At 52.0% G+C, this 19,482-nt stretch overlaps 3 protein-coding genes across 3 annotated transcripts; 2 read left to right on the plus strand and 1 right to left on the minus strand.

Annotated features, from left to right (window-relative positions):
* Positions 1–388: 388 nt before the first annotated feature.
* LOC144139972 (kelch-like protein 10) lies at positions 389–1,613 on the plus strand. The gene is made up of 2 exons (XM_077672189.1): positions 389–1,517; positions 1,570–1,613. The coding sequence occupies exons 1-2, from the start codon at positions 389–391 to the stop codon at positions 1,611–1,613; spliced, it is 1,173 nt and encodes a 390-aa protein (XP_077528315.1).
* Positions 1,614–1,690: 77 nt separating this feature from the next.
* Positions 1,691–2,269, plus strand: LOC144139973 (uncharacterized). The gene has a single exon (XM_077672190.1). It carries the CDS (start codon positions 1,691–1,693, stop codon positions 2,267–2,269), a length of 579 nt encoding a protein of 192 aa, XP_077528316.1.
* Positions 2,270–12,818: 10,549 nt separating this feature from the next.
* Positions 12,819–18,258, minus strand: LOC144139974 (bromodomain-containing protein 2-like). Its single transcript, XM_077672191.1, has 3 exons — positions 17,476–18,258; positions 13,057–13,567; positions 12,819–12,919 (listed from the first exon to the last, which is right to left on the minus strand). The coding sequence occupies exons 1-3, from the start codon at positions 18,256–18,258 to the stop codon at positions 12,819–12,821; spliced, it is 1,395 nt and encodes a 464-aa protein (XP_077528317.1).
* Between the last annotated feature and the right edge of the window lie 1,224 nt (positions 18,259–19,482).

Raw genomic sequence — 19,482 nt, forward strand, 5'->3', positions numbered from 1 at the left:
CTACTTCCAAGCCAGTGCTCCACAAAACCACCAACAGAGCATTGGTTGCCCGTACGGCCTGGCGCGCGAGGGCCCGACTAAGGGCTAATACTGCCCTTATTTCAAGGCCTACGTGGTGCGGCATCCACAGAGATGTTTGGAGAGTCTGCCTTGTCATTGTGAATTTTAAGCACATGGAAAGTGGTGGCGTTACTGTAAGAATCAGCAAAGGCAATCGGACGACAACGAAGCCCGCGCATTGCGCGTGAGCAGGTGGCGCCAGAAGCTGCCGGTACGAATCGGTCAGTTAGGCCTAGCAGCGCGGTTGCGAAAACGGCACGGCTGTGAATTCCGGTCGGCGCCCCTCGCTCGGATCGCCCTCCTGCCTTCGACTTTCTCGGACGCCGTCATGAAGGCTGCCGGAGATGGCGTGGAAGAAATGGGCGTCTGCAACGACGACTCGACCGTGACAGCTTCCGCCCAGCAGCTCTTCGGCGACGGCGGCCGCCAGTTCAAGTTCTCACCAGGCGCCGTGGCTCGCTCCATGCCCATGCTGAGGGCCCAGAGGCAGGTCGGCCGGTACTGTGACCTCAAGTTGAGGACCTCCGACGGCGGTGAGCTCTTGGCCCACCGCTTCGTTCTCGCCGCCAGGTACGCGGGCTGCGGCGAGCTCTTCGCCGAAATGTATGAGGAACCGGTCGACGGCGCTGGCGCCGAGCAAGGACAACAGGGGAGTGATGTCAAATGGCCACCTTTCAGCGAGGTTCTGGTGAGCGACATGAGCGCCGAAATGCTGGAACTCGCCGTCGACCTCGCATACCACGTCCCGCTCCAGGAGCTCGTTGGCACACACAACGTTCTCCAGATCCTGGAGGTCGCAGAGGCGCTTAGCATGTCGTCGGTGCGGAATTATTGCCTCATGCAGCTCGGCGAGAGCCTGGAACCGGGCAACTGCGTCGCCACCTACCAGATGGCCGTGAGCAAAGGCTACAAGCCGCTCATCAAGAAGGCCTTCCGCTTTCTGGTGCGAAACTTCGAACAGGTGTGGACCACGAGTTCGCAGTTCCAGTCGCTGGCGTTCGAGGAGCTGTGGAACGTCCTCCATGACGACGAACTCCATGTCGCTAACGAAGTCCAGGGTTCCGTCGGTGCTATTCTCAAGTGGATCGCCGGGGAGCCAGAGGTCAGGCGTGGCTTTCTTTGCCGACTCTTGCCCCTCGTGAGGTTCTTGTTCGGCAGCCGCGCGGACATGCAGAGTGTGGAGGCGGAGCCACTCGTACGCGAGGACGAGGAGGCTCTCGAACTCCTCTGTGCCATCAGATGGACGCTGGACATAGTGACGTTGGACAGCGAAGGGTGGGGATTCTGGCCGTACCTCGCAGAGAGGCGCTGGCTCCGACCCCGCATCCCTAAAGACATCCTCTTCGTGTTCGGCGGCTGGAGCGGCGGCGCCACCAGCAAGCTGCTCACATACAACTGCCGTTCGCGTCGCTGGGTGCTCCACCCCGACCAGTGCACGCCGCCGAGGGCCTACCACGGTGTGGCCATGCTCAACGGACTAGTCTACTTCATTGGGGGCTTCGATGGCAGAAGCTGCTATCATTCCGTCGTTTGCCTCGACGTGCCGCGTCTGAAGTGGTCCACGAAGTCCAGCATGAACATGGCTCGCTGCTACGTCAGCGTAGCCCTGCTCCAAGGGTACATCTACGCCATGGGAGGGTTCGACGGCGAGGGCCGCACATCGTCGTGCGAAAGGTACGACGCCTCGCGTAACCAGTGGGAGTTCGTGGCGTCCATGCACGACGTGCGCAGTGACGCCAGCGCGGTAGCGGTCACCGGCCGCATCTACGTCATGGGCGGCTTCACGGGCCTCAACGTGCTAGACACAGTCGAGTTCTACGACCCGACGGCCGACGTGTGGACGCGAGTGCGGAGTATGTCAACGCCCCGCAGCGGCCTCAAGGCAGTCGTGCACGGCGACGACGTGTACGTGATGGGTGGCTTCGACGGCGCCCAGAGGCTCAATTCGGCCGAGAGGATGGACGCGCGCACGGGTCGGTGGTCGGAGCTCCCCAGCATGGTGTTCCCGAGGAGTAACTTCGTGGCTGCGCTGCTCGAAGGGAGCATCTACGTGGCAGGGGGCTTCAACGGCACCACGACGGCGTCGCTCGTGGAACGTTATGACATCGAGGCCCGCCAGTGGCACCGCGCCACGGACCTTACCATCACGTGCAGCGCTGCGTCTGCCTTCGTCTACCACGACGTCCCTAACGCTAGCCGCTGGTTCTAACCAACTCCCTTCTTTGAGCTCGGCAGCGCAGATCCGAAGCGGCACCATCAACTGCGTTCCTGTTGCACAAAAAAGCCAACTGTGGGCCACATCTCACACATCTCTTCACAGTTAGTGCAGGTTGCCGCCACGTCGCTACTCGTGGCAATATAAAACAAAAAATTAACGTCTTCCGAGGGACTGGACAGTTTTTCTGTATCGGCAAGGACCATTTTTGCCAGACAACATTTTATTCTCCGCTTTTTCGCGTGCGTAGCAAGAACAGTAGCAAGAACGGTGAAAAAAACCCTTCGTGTTTGAAGATGGTGGCATTGTGTGGTTTGCTTGATAACGGAATTTCTTTTTTCCTGAAGGAACAATACATAAACAACCTAATTGAATGCCACGTAATAATAAAAAAGCAACCGGAAACAGGCTTTGTGATTGCAAGCACTTGTTATCAAACTTCGCTGTCCAATAGATTCACGTTCCAGGTAGCAACTTTTTGGTAGCCAGGTGTACCCCTCATCTGATTCGCTGCTCCCGCAGCCTTAGATAATTTTTATAGCGAAAGTTTCGTCACCGATGGCGTCTGTAACGCGAACACGCCCTGCTTAAATCAAACTTTCTGTGACGGCGATGACAGGGAGTGTAAAAAAATTAGAACGCTTCCCTGCTAAGGTTGGCGATAGCTCCGTTACGCACCCTCCACTAAAGGTTGATGTGCACGAGAGGGAGGAGGGGACGCAGGCGTGCGGCAGCAGGCCGTAAAAAGGCCAAACGGCATGTTGTGAGGTGATTGGATTGGAAAAACTTCGTTGGGGCCTGCGAATAAAGTCCTATTGCTAGGTCTTCATGACTTGGCCGGAGTCGTCACCGCAGATGTAGCCAACCCGGCTAGAGGTCCTCCGCTCTTCGTCACCGGGTCGCTGGAGTCCTCCTGCCTGGTCAGCGCCACGATGACTCGTGGACAGCCTGGAGTTGAAGATTTTGGTCTTCAGTCCGCACCGCATTCTCGAAGGCAGGCGACATCGTTCTTGTGTTCGACTCGTCCGGGTATATGTGAGGCAATCCCAGACGATGACGTAGGATGAGAATGGCGTTGCTCTGCGTGCCGTAAGCCACAAGTCGTTAGGCCTAACTTTTTATTTTCGAGTTTAGGACGTTAAGCCTAATGTCCCACCTTGAGGTTTAAAGCTCAAACCGGCATCCACTGAAAAAACTGCTCACTGAACGCCAAGCACCAGGTACCGATTCGCGCCGTACACCCTAAACACAAACGTTACGGAGTGCGCAGCCGAGAGTTGCAATGAGCAATCTAGAAAATTGGTGCGTACCTCCAGAGTAGCACATACTCGCAGTGGGGCATTGGCCAACCAAAGAATCCATCACGAGACAGCTTCACGTTCAACCATCGTTATCGTTCGACGGAGGGGTGAATGTTTTTTTGTTTTTTTTTCACGGCTTTGCTCAGATTTTCTCATTAGAGTTTGGGTTTGGGCTAGTTGGTAGCGGTAATCCATGACTTCGTGTAGCGCCAACAAAACGACAAGGACAACGGGGGGAGACGGGCACAAGCGCTAACTTCCAACTGAGTTTCTTGAAAAAATGCGTGAATTTAAAAACACTTATCAAAAGAAACAAAGATAGGAAAGAATAGAAAAAAAAACAGCTCGTGACAAAATTTGCACACAAAAATGATTCGCACAAACACTGTGACGTCGAGCAAAAGGCAGCACGAGGCATTAACTAAGGTGGCACCCACCCCACTGTGACGTCTAGCAAGAGGCAGCACGAGGCATTAACTAAGGTGGCACCCACCCCCCACTCAGATAGCCAATATCCTAATCGGATAAGGCCACGGATGGCGCGGACACGCAACGATCCCCCAGGCGTGCTATTTCGGCCGCCTCGATTATTTCTCCTGTCTTCTGGTTGGCGTGACGAGCGATGACGGCACAACTGTCGAAGAAGGGCGTACAACCGCCACGATTGCGCGATTGCGGTTGTACGCCCGCAATCGAGAAATAATCGAGGCTGCCGAAATAGCACGCCTGGGGGATCGATGCATGTCCGCGCCATCCGTAGCCTTATCCGATAAGGAGATTGGCTATCTGAGTTGGGGGTGGGTGCCACATTTGTTAATGCCTCGTGCTGCCTTTTTCTCGACGTCACAGTGTTTGTGCCAATTATTTTTGTGTGCAAAGTTTGTCACGAGCTGTTTTTTCTGTTCTTTCCTATCTTTGTTTCTTTTGATAAGTGTTTTTAAATTCACGCATTTTTTCAAGAAACTCAGTTGGAAGTTAGCGCTTGTGCCCGTCGCCCCCCTTTGTTCTTGTCGTTTTGTTGGCGCTACACGAAGTCATGAATTCTCAGACTTTCGCCAATTCATTTATCGGTTTTGCCACGTCATCGTGCTTGAATATCCGCGCCTGGAGTTTTTCCCGTTACGTTATGTTTTGTTCTCACTCACTCATACACGTACATGCGTACGTGCGTACATACATACATACATACATACATACGTACATACATACATACATACATACATACATACATACATACATACATACATACATACATACATACATACATACATACAGCGAATCAGAATAGGAAATGAGGGGCTCGTTGAAAGTAAGACAGAGATGAGGGTTGGCAGTCAAGAAAACCTGAAAGCAAAGGGGAGGATGTGGTAGGTAATTGAAACAGATAAAGAATTCGGAAAGAAAGAAAGAAAGTGGAGAAAAAATGCCCGTCAGGTGGGATCCGAACCCACGACCTCCAGAATACCAGTCTGGTGCGATAACCACTACGCTACCGGCGGGGCTATATTTCCCCTCCACTTTCTGGGTATTTATGTTAGTTTTTTTTTGTTTCCTGCGCTTGGGGGGGGGGGGGGGGTAGCCAGCGCCACTCTGACTACTCGGGGTGAAGGGGACCTTCTTTTAACTCCCGGGCCGTGACTCGAGTGTCTACGACATGTCGAGAGTGGTCGACCAGCGTTGAACCCTCTTAAGCTCCCTATGGCACCAAGACTGCCAGAACAGAGGCCCTCGCTATGCATGTAGCGAATCAAAATAGGAAATGAGGGGCTCGTTGAAAGTAAGACAGAAATAAGGGTTGGCAGTCAAGAAAACCTCGGAAAGCAAAGGGGAGGATGTGGTAGGTAATTGAAACAGATAAAGAATTTGGAAAGACAGAAAGAAAGTGGAGAAAAATGCCCGCCAGGTGGGATCCGAACCCACGACCTCCAGAATACCGGTCTGGTGCGATAACCACTCGTGGGTTCGGATTCCACCTGGCGGGCGTTTTTTCTCCACTTTCTTTCTTTCTTTCTTTCCAAATTATTTATCTGTTTCAATTACGTACCACATCCTACCCTTTGCTTTCCGGTACCCTTTGCTTTACATTTATTCTTCGGCGAACACTGACCTCCCCAGTCGGGATTCTTCAAACTATACGGGCTGTTCTGTTTACGAGTTTTCTCTCTTACACACAGTTCAGTAACCTTTCAATTACACCTCCAAGACGCCCCTCTCGTCCCCGATCTTCCCGGAAGCCTCCTTTGAGGTCGCCCGGCCCCACCGCAGCCGAGCTTAGGGTGCCTGCCGAGCTTAAGCCGTTCACCCCTGTTTTCTGCGACTCTCGCGTAGTCTTCCCTCTTTCTCTACTCTCTTTCTATTCTTCGGCCGGAGCGTATTCGCACTTTCCAGCGAATATAGGTGGCGCGACGGGGTATCCAAAATAGAGGACGGGGCGATGATCGGACGTCGCGTAAGCGCGCGCGTCTGGAGAGAAAAGCCGATCCGGGCCAATGGACCTTTTTCCAGTACCGATCCTCCTAGCGGCCGCCACGGCGAACTAAAATTGGCAGCAATGCACGCCCACAAAAAGTCGAGCTTTCGTAGAACTCGTCCACAAAAAATAACCTGGTACTGTAGCCCCTTCCGCACCAACCGGTCACCCGTGCCTTTCACGTGAATATCACGGTAGCAGGCGTCGTTCCCGTGACTAATTTGCAGGGGTCGAGGCGCCCCTTTTTCTTTACTTTTTTCATTTTTGTTACTCCCTCACTGGCTTCCATGTGCTTCCAGCGTGCTCAGCCTCAAATGACTTTGCCCCTTTCCCTAAAAAACCCTTTTTGTGTGCACTTACGGACCCACTTGAGCTGTTGAACGAGAAAAAATAAAAACGCGCAGCGCTGGACGGAGGCGCCTGCCAAGAATGGCGGACCGGCAGCCCGCGCATGCGCAGACCGCTACTGGAAAAAGGTTCAGACCATCTTTTTCTTTGCCGATGAGATACGAAGGTGCTTTGTCGAAGGCGAAGCAGTTTATAATGCCGGTCACATAGTATTTTGCGGCTTCAGGGAGGCCACAGATGACATGCTCAGCGTCGAGGGATTGTGCCTGCAACCGAATTGCGTCACCAGCCAACCGCACTGCGTGAACGTTTGTTGGCACTATAGGTTCTATAAGGGATGCTACACTTTCATCCATGGTCGTAAAATTGTTCAAGCACACTTTACGAATATTTATTTGGCGCCAAGCAGAGCTCGGTAGACGCAACCGAGCACAGCATTTTGTTAATGCCACTTGCGCAATTGTGTCGGGTTAAGTGCTAATAATGCGAGTAAATTGTAATTTTGTGAGCTGTTTTTACAAGGAAAGATCCTACGGCGTTTATACAGGTTACAGGTAATAATAAAAATACCGAAACTAAATATTAAACGCTGACGCCTCTACGGCAGGGCCTGCTACATAAGCTGTGCTGTGCTTTCAGCGCGCTGTCGGAAACAACGATGGCGCAGTAACAAGTTTATTTATTTATTACAAATACCCACATCGCCCACTCCTCTGGGGAGTTTGAGAAAGAAAAAAAAAGCAGCAAGTTCAAAACAGTAATCACACATAATGCTAAAAAGAGAACGAAGCACAAACAACCCAACAAAGCACAAAATGCAACTTGAATGCAGCATTTATTAAAAGAAAACAGCACGTTAATAAAAGAACAATGACGTTCTCCTGTTGGTTCTTGCCTTCACTTTCTTCTCGTGCGTGCGCATGTTCTGTGGCGGCACGGCGCCTTTCTTCAACCACGGTTTCAGTCGCTGCAGACCATCTATTAATAAACGACGCACTCAACTTGCACGAAAAACACACCATCAATAACGAGAGAGCGAACTAGACTTAAGGATATTGCTCCAGATGAAGTCAGGTCTCGTGAAGTGACTACTGAAAACCCCATTGTGTTGCTGACACCTTTTCCAATGCGGAGCATATAATTGTCCAAACCTTTCGGGCTTTTTTATCTCTAGGAAAGGTATGAACGCTGGCTTTTCCCGGTACTGAGCGATTTGCGCTACACAGCATATTCGATTGCTTTTTGGTTTTGCGTTCTCAATCCCCGCGTTTCTGAACGCTCCGGCTGCCTTCGCCCGGGACGCCGATCACCTACAAAAAGCTTCGGAAAAAAGGCGCGCGGCCGCGCCACCGTTGCTGGAAAGTGCGAATAGCAAAACATTAGGAGATGGAAAACTTTGTTCTTTCTCGTGACACACGCAGCTCGCTTGCTCGCCGGCTACTCGGTCAATGCAGGAATGTATGGCGCAATGTAGATTCTTGGGCGAGTCTATGTACGGTACGGAGAAGTTGCTATGGAGATGTGTATGAAGAAAAACAATTTACTTTTTGCTTCCAAGCTTTTCATGTACTAAAACACTGTTATTAAATATAAACTGACAAGCAATTTCCAACCCGATGTTTGGGGGGGGGGGTGGATAGAGGAGGGAGGGGATGGCTTAAAGGAGCACTGACACCAATTTTCGGCGTTAATATTATTGCACAGTTCTCTTCCTTCACTCAACAGAATACCCTGGCTGAAATATGAGCGGCCTGCGACGCGAAGAACATAGTTCAGTTGGATCTCATTTATCGCGCCGACGGAGCAGCGCGCGGAGCGGCACTCAGCAAATGGACATCAGCGTGACATCACTCCAGGAGAGGAAAAAGAAGTGACGTGACAGCGCTCGTCAAAAACTCGTGACGTCACTTCACGCGCGCGGCCCCACGAACGGCGAGCGGGCGCAACACCCTCTCAAGCGGGCGCCGGTGACGTCCGCACAAAGCGGTGATATCAGGCAGGGAGTCTGTCATATGCGCCGTTCGGGATGAAAGCGCGGGAATTTGAAACAAACGGTTTTCAGGCCGTTCAATGTAATTAACTATCACGCGCTAAAGTATTTGAAGTGCTGTTTCAGGTTCGCCATGACCATTAAGCATCGATAAAAGCAATAAAAGTGTAACATAAAATTTTCGTGTCAGTGCTCCTTTAAGTTTCCCAGGGAAGGGATTCCTACGCGACAAACGATTTCTAGCGTCTCGGTTGTCAAAACCGTAAAAATATCGGTTTGTAAGCTGTCATCGAGAACGTAAAGATACAGATAAGGCAGGCTGCCAACGAACGCTGACAGGTGGCTTGGGTGTCTTTGGCGACACAGCCATTTCTTTCGTTTTGCTCTTGGGTTGCGCGACAGGAAAAGCCGCGGCAGAAGCGAACACCCAGCGGCGTTGTAAACGCAACCACACATGCACACACGCGCATGCGAGTGCGGGCATGTGGTTTGCCGCCTGCGTGCGACCAACGGAAATGTCGCCGCGTTCATTACCTGGACAGCGGGTCGTCTGTTCGATCGTTGGCTGTGTCGGCCACATTCTTTTGGCGACACATATACTGTCGGGCGCGCAAGTCTGCGGGACCTCGTTTTACCCACCAGAGTTAATTGCTCTATTTTAAGTTTATTCGCAGAGGAGGAAAAGTGTTATACGAACGTAAACCAGGTATAATGCGCAGCAGGTAGTGATGATGATGATTATGAGTATGATGTTTAACACGCGACGCTACACAGGCGATGAGGGGTGCCGTATAGTGGAGTGCTCCGAAGTAATTTTGACCACCTGGAGATCTTTAACGTGCGACAAAATCTTGAACACACGGGCGTTTTTGCTTCTCAACTCGATTAGAAAAACAGCCACCGCGGCCGGGAACCGAACCCCCGTCCTTGTGCTCAGCAGCACAATGCCTTAGTACCCAGCCACCACGGCGGGGTCAGCACGTAGTGCTAACACATCATTTGGCAACAAGTTACTATTTATTCAGAGATTACCCGTCGTTGCCCGAAGGCGCTACAGCAGTCGTGCTACAACATTAACATAACCAAATCTTCATTTTTCCAGCACACTTGCGCTTGAGACTTGTTCAACTCTTTAATGGTGGTAACAAAAGTGGTTTTGCGAATAGGTCCGTCCTGGTAAGCAATTCCCTTATGGTCAGTTCTATATGAACGGTAATGAGGTTCTTTAAAGTATTTTTCTTTGTTAATTCTGCTGAAAAAAGAAGTGGAACCGCATTTTTCGTCGGCGCGAGGAGAGCAGTTCCCACCCTTGTTCGTTTTTCATTTAAGTGCAGCCATCTTACCGCTTGTAGCGTCTTGAGACGGGCCTAGCCTCCCGGTTTGGAATTTTCTGTAGTTTATCAGTCAGTGCAAGTTGCGTTAACGACTTCCCACATACTTTCGTCCCTGATTGTACACACAAAGACGCCTTGTATCAAAATTCACCTACATAACGCTCGTCCCGCACCGAAGTCGGTATGAATCTAATCAAATAAGATAAACACAAATCGATTAGTTCCAGTAAAAAAGTACGCTTTAAGGCTTCGCAAGCCATTGAACATAAAAAAATTGGTGCTGCTTGCATTGGGGGTGCAGACTGGAGAAACAGCGGAGCTGGGTGTCGACCTAGCTTCTTCCGATTTTGCGAAGTTTTGCTAGCTTTTGCTAGAATTGGCAAAGTTTTATTAGGGTTTGCGATGTTCTTGCTAGGCTAGCTACATGTTGAGGGGTTAGGCCAAGTTTAACCACATTTTACAAGTCCGTTCTGGTCGGTCCCCCGCACGGACAGTGGATCCCAGCGGGGAATGAAGTCAGGTTGACCCCCAGCTGCGCTGTTTCGCCAGCCTTGCCCCACTAGTGCAAGCTGAACTATTTTTTTGCGTTTTAGTAGCCCATAGAAAGACTATCACCTTAAAAAGGGTATAGTAAGGAGTGCGCGAATACGCATATGCCCCTTGTGCTCACACTTTAGCAGTCCCAAAATTTGGCTTCGCAGTTATAATACGCTATCTGCGGTGGTGCAACCTTTACAGGCGGCGTAGTTTATTGGTATTGTTTTTTTGCTAACAGCAGCTCCGTTGTTAAAAGAAACGCCTGGTTTACTTTCAAGTTCGCAAGGTTTACAGCCAGGAAATCTATGTAAGCTGGAAAGGTAGGGTTAATTGTTGGTTGTGCATTAAAAATTAGGCTGAACTTACGCGCTACCTCATGCCTGCAGTTTGCGTAAACCAAACTAGTGTAAAGCGTTGACCGTCTTTTAGCAGCTTACCATGGCACCAATCCAGATCAATAAACGAACATCAACATCAGCGTACTGATCTTTCGTAAGGACGTCGTTACAACAGCCACCCTGTTAACGACATACTTGTGTAGTAATATAGTATAGATTATTGTTATATCTATATCTATATCTATACTATATACTTCTATACTATAGCTATGGTTCTTACTCCCGCCACACCCGCCGTGGTGGCTCAGTGGTTAAGGCGTTGTGCTGCTGAGCACGAGTTCGCGTGTTTGATTCTCGGCCGCTGTGGCCGCTTTTTTGATGGAGGCGAAAAGCAAAAACTCCCGCGTGTACGAGATTTCTGCGCATGTAAAGATCCCCAGGTGGTCAAAATTAATCCGGAGCCCTCTACTACGGCGTGCCTCATCGCCTGCGTTGCGTCGGCGCGTTAAACCCTACAACCAAGCTGACTTCCGCCACATAGCAGCCGAGCAACGCAACCGACACTTCATTACGCTCGATAATTGACCGCCTCCCCTCGTAAATAACGTTCATCGAGTTAATGGTCTTCCACTTCTGCTAGGCCCATCTCTGGCTGGTCATTCTTTGACCCTGCTTGACCACCGGTTGTCAATTTGTCTCACGGTCAAAATTGCGAGGTGGAGGACTGCCCCATATATTGTCCTGATGATGTTTTTTTTTTTATTCGGGGCGGGGAAAATTTGTCGTACTCTAGGCGCTGGATATCAGGCTCATAACCAGTGGCTGAAGGAGTCTTACCGTTTATTCTTCTTTCTTCCCTGCACTATTCTTGGTTAGGCGTTTAGTAATGTGGGTAATTAACTACAGGTTTTCTCTTTTTTGGTGAATACGAGTCCGGCTCTGCCGCTTTCCTCTAGAACCACGCCGAGTACCCTTACGTACTGTTCTCTGGGAGGACATCCGTACCTATTTTATGGTGGTTTTTAACTGGACCGCGTAGCGCCCTCCGTCTTTTGCCAAACGGAGTTAGGCAGATGATACCCAACCACGGGAATGTTGTAAGTATTTTCATAATTCATGTGATCAGACCCATGGATTTTATTTTAGTTCGTTTGTACTCATCAGCAATGCCTTCCGTTAGGTTTGAGAGACTGGCGTTATTCCTTTGCCCCCTGTTTTAGTTAGCTAGCCTAATGCTGCTGCTGGCATCATTGCAGATGACAACACTTCAGGATGGCCCAGTATGCAAGGCGTCGCGCTGCTGAGCCCCAGGACGTGGGTTAGATTCCGGGCCTTGGCAGCCGTCTTTCTGACAAAAGCAGAAACTCCCGTGTTTCGACAATTCGGCGCACGTAAAGGTCACCAGGCGGTAGAAATTATTTGGAAAACTTCCGCTACGGCGTACCTCGTAGTCCAGGTGTAACTTCAGCTCATGAATTGCGGGAATTTTATTTTTATCTTCCGGCGGAAAGATGCTTTGATGTGGTAGCGTCAGTTGTTGGCATGGCTCGTGACCGTGTCTGCTGAGTATGCTGCCACCGTGTTGGCGGGGAACGAACTTCACTGCGCCGGCGCGCTACCTGCTGAAAATGCGTGTCCTTTCTTTGCTCCCTCGTAACGTTGAAACTATATACTACGGTCTCACTATATACTATATACTATATACTACTGACCCGACGCTATTCAACAATGGACCATATTCACGCGGAACAGTTACTCAATTCCTATATATAGCCTTCATAGATGATGACAAAACGTTTGAATCGGTCGAAATCTCAGCAGTCATTCAAGCCCTGCGGAATCAGGGTGTAGGGTGTAGACGAGCATTACGTTTGAATACTACAGGGTATATACAATGGGTCCACAGCTACCATCGTCCTGTGGACGTGGTAGCTGTGGTCGGCCAGACGAATGAGTTCGTTTCCGTAAACGGAAAACACGGGAGGCTTCACAAAAAACGCATCAGGAATTACTCGTCGCAATTGGTTTATTTTAAACGCCGTATTGAGAAAATTGGGCTCATGCATCTTCAGAGTTCTTTGTACCCAGTTTGTTGCTTAAATGGTGTATTCACTATATTTTACAATAAAAAACGATGCTAAAACGCGCGCCCACGCTTCCGTGGTGAATCGATGGTGGTTCCGTCGTCTTGGGCTTCTCTACAAGCAGCCGCCGCAGAGCCACTCTCAATTTTGCGCCTGGTCCCATTCGGTTAGCCGGGGAATCATTTGCGTAACGAAGTGGAGTCGCTCGTGCAGTTCCTGCAGCCCCCTCTGCTGTTCCTCTTCTGCGTCCTCCGAGTCACAAGACGGGCTCCCACGCGAGGCGGACTCCGAGGTCCAGCTGCTGTCCTAGTCAGCATCTTCGGCCGGTGGCGAAGGCTGCCGTTTCTTCGACTGGGGCTTGTGAGGCATCTTGGCGTACCGCAATTCAAACTCCGCAGCTCGTGGGCTATGACAAACACCTCGTGTCCTGGAGGGTTGTATCTGTAGCAGTTGGTGAATATCAGCCTTATGTCCTTATTAAACTCCTCCTCGCAGTCGTACTCCCGGTTGTCCTTCTTTTTCTTGACCATCGCCATGTCCACAGGGTGCTTTATGATCTCGTGGTAGTCGAGCAGCACAAGAAGCTCCGCATCGGCTGGATCGCGGAAGAGCCACGCGCGTTTGATGACGAAGAGTACCTCGGGGATGGAGTCACAGTAGTGTATTTGCTCGGTGAGCTTTCCCCTCGGATTGTGGACGTGCTGCTGGGTGGCAGGCAGGTGCTCGCTCGCGGTCTTTATGAGTCGGTGACTCTCGGGGTGAGTCGAAGCTTCAGCCCTCCTGGGCTCTCCAGGCCACGTCGCGATGCGGGAAAAGGTCACTGGCTTCCGTGGCAGCGCCGTCGGGTCCGCTTTTCTCGTCCCAGCATCTTTCACCTTTGAGGCCACCGTCTTTGGAAGCAAGGGCGTTTGCTCGAGTTACGGGTGGGCGTTGGAATCCGGTGGAACCAGTGCTGCTTAGGTAAACAGCAAAGGAGCTTCTTCTTCTTCTCCTTCAGGGTGATGGCGCCAATGAGCTTCTGGATTGCCACCCAGTGATGATGACACTGCCCTAGATACCAGCGATCACTGCGGAGCGTTATCGCGTAACTTCGGCGTTTGGAAGGCGCCAGTCGGATGCGGTCGAGCATTTGCTCTCCCAGCGACATTTCTGATCTGAGGCAGACACTCGCCTGCGACCTGCGGAATCTCCGCTGGGTGCACCGTGTTCGGACAAAAAAACTCCCACCTCCCCTCGCGGGAACCCGTGTGTAGATGCGACGCATAGCCGGAGCGGCGAAGGGATCGCGTTTTATAGCGCGCATAACGTTGAGGGGACTGCGTAAGCCGGTCCCAGTCGATGACGACGTTGACGTACTTGTAAAGCGGCGTGGACTCTAGGTGTTTGAGCCAAGCGGGGATGTTGCTTCGCCGGAGAACGGCACACCGGTTATATGCGCAGCGCGCCCGAAGGAGAGGAAACCGCGGAAGAGAGAGTACTGCACATGCGCCGGCCCCAGCGCGTCTGCCGCGGCTATGACGCAACACAATCCAAAACAATCCACTTTAATCCAATCCAATCCAATCCAAATCCAATCCAAGCCAAGCCAAGCCAAGCCAATGCCCCTCGCGAGAGAGTGTTCGCTATCGGAGAGGAGAGGGGGTGAGCGGCGGAGAGCGCAGCTCGCGCGGCGAGAAGAATGGGGGAAGGGTGGACAACGCCGACGACAACGACGACGACGCCGGAGGGACAAGGCGAGTGAATCAGATGCTCTGCATCTAAAACTTCGGCGCGCGCCTAAGACCGGAGATGGTTAATTGTGGGTCGGGCGATGGGGGAGGTGGACGACTGCGGGTCCGGAATTTAAAGACAAGAAGGGCTTACTTTGAGGTTTCACAAGTCCGCCCTCCGGACTGGAGGGGGGAGATGGTGGTATCGACTGCTTTATTTAGGGTATCTTGTTGGTACCGCTCGAGCCTTCTGTGGTTTAGCACCGACCAAGGCAGGGCCATCCTGCAGGATCTTGGCTACTCTGCGGACCCACCATCATCCGCATCGCAGGAAAAAAGATGCCTCTCCCTTGACCACCGAGCACGCATCACCATCGCTCCCCTGCCAAAGAACATGGATCCCGACCGGCATGCTGAACGGCGCCACATCAGGACCAACGTCCTCTCGAAAACGCTGCAGCGCTTCGGCCCCGTCAAGCACGTTTACTACGTTGACGCACATCATGGGCAAGATGAGGGAGGCATCACGGCTGTCGTCGGACCCCTCAACTACGAACTAGTCACGCTTGAACCAGATGTACATGTTATAGACGACCTCGAAACTCTATCTATTGCACGAGCCATATACGCCGCTACCACCCATATAGTTTGTCCGCAAACACCCATTATCATCGTCACCGATTCGCAAGCCGCCTGCAGACAGTTGATCAGAAATGATCTGCACCACTGCACAGCCCGCCTCATCAAAGACGCGCTCGACTACAAGCCGTACACGTTCCACATTATTTGGACTCCTGGGCACGAGGATTTGGCAGGAAATGAGCGGGCACATACGCTCGCCCGAGCAACTATTTACCGGGCACCTGACCAGCTCTCATCAACTTTAAGCGGTACACAGCCGTCCTTAAGTGATGCACAGCCGTCTTTTAGCCCGCGCGAATACCTCGAGTCTTTTCGCGCGCAGCGCAAGGTACATCCCTCCCCCATCGTACACTCACAAGGCGGCAGTCCGTCCTCCTCCGACAGATTCAGACAAGCACATTACCCACTGAACATCTCACACATCGCTTTCGAAATTTACCCGGCACCCCTACTTGCTCGTTCTGCGGAGGTTACCCAAACATATTCCACACAATATGGGCCTGTGATCGACATCCAAAGTTGAACCCCATCCCGAATCCAACTCTAGCATCCTGGGAGGCAAGTCTGGCTGACCCCAGCGCTGCGACACAGCTCCTGCTGACGTCCAGAGCGGAGGAAGCCATGGCCACGGCTTCCCAAGACGGCGCCCTGGACTAAGGGTGCTGAGGAAAATAAAGTTTACTTCCTTCCTTCCTTCTGTGGTTTAAGCGCTGTATCATCAGTATAAAATGTATGCCGAAGGTGCGGTACGGACCTTCTATTTTTGTTCCCGACATTAAATCGCTTTCTCTCCACAGGCATTTTTTTCCACGCCAGTGAGCACCAGCGCGGCAGCGAGGAGCGGTTCTTTTGTAGCGTGAAGTATACCGGCCGATGTTGAGAATTTTCGCGTGGCTCCTGGAGAGCAGTACTGCGCATACGTGAGGAGCAGTGACGCCACGCTGCGCACAGAACGTTGCTCGCTGCCCGGCGTCTCTCACACATCCGGCGCGCGCAGCGTCTTCGCCGACCTCCGTTCCGCTCGTGGCGGCCCGGTCCGCTTGATGATCGATCATGCGAGGGGTGGCCGGGCGTGGAACCGATGGCTCGTGCGTCACAGCAATACCGGCGTGCGCCTGTGGAATGAGCTTAGCTCTGGGGCGATTGGCGACGCTGCGCCGGAGCCGTTTAATAAATGTACATGTGTCATATCATGCGTATACCTTGTGTGCGTCATTGAGGCAGCAGTAAGCATCACAATCAAGCTAATACAACCAGGACCTTAACTCACGCTACGGGTATCCTTTCATAGCCCAGCTAAGCCACTGGTAATTTTTTAAAACTCTTCGCTTTCTTGTCTGCAATATCTTGATTGAAATACGCACTTGGTGTGCAACTGAGAACAAATCATGACATTTTGATTGTTTGTGCCTTTCTTCCCCGCTCTCTCATTAACATTATGGAGTGCCCCCCCCACCCCCCTCTCCAAAGTAGGCGGCTTGATCCGCCCCCGCACCTGGTCGCAAACCCCGTTCCGCGTCGGGAAACACGCTGCCCGATCGTTTCCCGACTCTTTAGCGTAACTTAATTAGTGCGTCTAGGGAACGCATGCGAAAGCGATGTGCGTTCCGGTTCAAGGGGTGTCAACACCTCACAACCGGCATGTGAACGTTTGTGGTGTGGGGCCATTTGGTCGGCTTGCTCCCACAGGATCCGAAGCGAGGGTACAGGTTTTCCGTGGCCTACTCGCCTACATGTGCTTGCGTTGAAATGATTGTATTCACTCGTTCACTCGTTGCTTGGTGCGTAAGAACCTAGCGCATGAAGCGTTGCTCACTACTCCACCGTTGTTATGCGCTTCTTGGACGTGCGCCTCACCGTGCAAGAAGAGCAGAAACTGTCGGGTATGGGCCTACTTAGACCTAAGGTTTTACTTACAGGTCTTACGACGCCTACCATTACCCGCTCTTACGCAGAGTGAGCACTTTTTCGAATGGCTACTAGTGGACGTTTAACTTAAGAGTGGGGCGTCAGGCTGAACGTACTATACTTTTGATTAACCGCAGGTAACATTTCTGTTGTGCATTACGATAGGCCGGACAACGTGATATTGATTATACCAGGGGGTAACAGTGCGCAATGTTATTGCTAGGATTACGACGTGCAAACTAAAGTCGGCCCCTAAAAAACCGCTCATCTCCGGAACCGGAAAACAGGGAGCATTAACGAAATATGCATCAGAAGTTTATGGTCACAATCGCTTTATTTTAAAATACTGGGCTGACGTATTTTTATCAAAGAAATAAAATTCGAAAACGCGCGTCGCCACCACTTCCGCTATCGTGGTGGATGCCGATGGTCGCGTCGTCTTGGGCTTTTCTACCTCACAAGCGTGTGGTGCAGAGCCACCGTTGTTACGCTTTGTCTTTTCCTCACGTCCTTTCATTTTTCTTGAGCGGTTCTGCTACCAGCAGTCCGATCTGGTGCGGAACGACGCGGAGTCGCTTAAGCAGTCGCTGCACCCTCCTATGCCGTTCCTCTTCCTCGTCCTCCGGGTCACCAGGCGGGCTCCCACCGGAGGAAGACTCCGAGGTCCAGCTGCTGTCCGAGTCAGCATCTTGTGGTTGTGGCGACGGCTTCCGTTTCTTCGACTGGGGATCGTCAGGCATCTTGGCGTACAGTAACTCAAATAAAGTCTGCAGTTCTTGGGCCATGACAAATACCTCATGTTGTAAGGGGTTGTATCGGTAGCATTTGGTAAATACTAACCGCATGTCCTTTGCGAACTCCTCCTGGCTGTAGTACTGCCGGTGGTCCATCTTTTGCTTGACCATCCTCATGTCCATAGGGTGTTTGATGACCTCATAGTAGTCGCACAGCCCAAGAAGCCCCGCATCGGTTGGATTGCGGAAGGGCCACGCGCGTTTGTTGAGTAGAGGCTCCTTGAGGATGGAGTTGCAGTACTTCATCTGCTCGGTGAGCTTTCCCCTCTGTTTGCACATGTGCTTCTGGGTGGCAGGCACGTGGCTGGCGTTCTCTGTTAGCCGGTGGCTGTCGGGGCGAGTCGAAGATTCAGCCCTCGTGGGCACTCGAGGCCACGTCGCGATGCCGAAAATTGTCACTGGCTTCCGTGGCAGCGTAGTCGGGTCCGGTGTCTTCCTTACATCGTCTTTCATCTTTGAGGGCACCGGTTTCAAAAGCAGGGCCATTTGCTGGAGAGAAGGGCGGGCGTTGGAATCGGTTGGAGCCATTGCTGCCGACGAAGACAGCAAAGGAGCTTCCTCTTCTTCTCCTTCAGGGTCATGGCGCAAAGGAGGTGGTGGATTACCACCCAGTGGTGATGACGCCGCCCTGGATGTCAGCGCTCCTTGCGGAGCGTAATCGCGTAACTGCGGCGTTTGGAATATAGTGAACTAGAATACTTGGGTAGTGGAAAAAGCGGCGCCTTCTCCCCACAGCGCCCTTGAAGCCGAACTTGTCAACCGCCGCGCGTGGCGCTGGTGTGCCCCGCCCGATGAGATCTCGAGGCGGCGCGCGTTGCGCTATGCTGCTGTTGAGTGACTCACGCTCCGTTTTGATGTTTCTTAAGCCGCTGCAAATGACAGTTTTAAATGCAGAGCATTTCTTTAACTCACAATGTCACCCGTCCGTTGGCGATCGGCGTCCGCAGCCAGCCAGCACGTGCGCCCCTCCCCCGCTCCTCCTCGCTCTCAACAACAGGTGCGGACGCGCATGCGCGTGCTCCGGCGCTGAAAGAGGCGTTGCAGCAGCAGGTGCTACCTCCTCTCCCTCTACTGCGCGCGCTACGAATATAAAGCGGGTATCGGCGCGGATCACTTCTGCGCTCTGTTCTGCTTACGTGCGTTCGTCACGTGGGCGACCTCAACCGGGAGCCGAGCGTCGTCAAAGAAACGTGCGCCCCCGCCCCCACTGGAGAGACCCAGATTGCTCGGGGTAGAGACTGCGAAGCACTTGGACCGACGGCGGACTACAGATCCAACCGATTGCCCCGCAGAGAGGGTGGGGTGCAAACGATGGCAATAAATAACACGTTACGTACTTACGTCTCTCGTCTCTCTCTCTCTCGTCTCGCAACCCAACTACCCAACCCCTACGACAACAACAACTACAACTACCACCGCCAACTACCACAACCTACGCCACGTGACCACCCCCAATGCTCTGCATTTACTCGTGTCCCTTGCGCGGGGGCATGCGACGGAGGTTTTTTTTTGTGTGCAATTGCAAGAGCAGCCTAGACGGCAGTACACTCATCTTTAAATGTTCTTGGTTCTTTCTTTTGTTTGTAATTTGGAGAGGGCATATGCTTGCCGCGGTCTCTTATTTCCGAAGGGCCATGGCCCATGCAGTTTGAAAGGATGGTGCAATAGGGTGTTGTGGGACTGTACTCATAATAAATTTATGTGATTGCTATAAATATTTTATTTTTGCGATTTGGTTTAGCCTGCTTTTGT

Source organism: Haemaphysalis longicornis, unplaced genomic scaffold, assembly GCF_048455015.1.
Source record: "Haemaphysalis longicornis isolate Haplotype H1 unplaced genomic scaffold, Haemaphysalis longicornis Haplotype H1 scaffold_5, whole genome shotgun sequence".
Lineage (NCBI taxonomy): Eukaryota > Metazoa > Arthropoda > Arachnida > Ixodida > Ixodidae > Haemaphysalis > Haemaphysalis longicornis.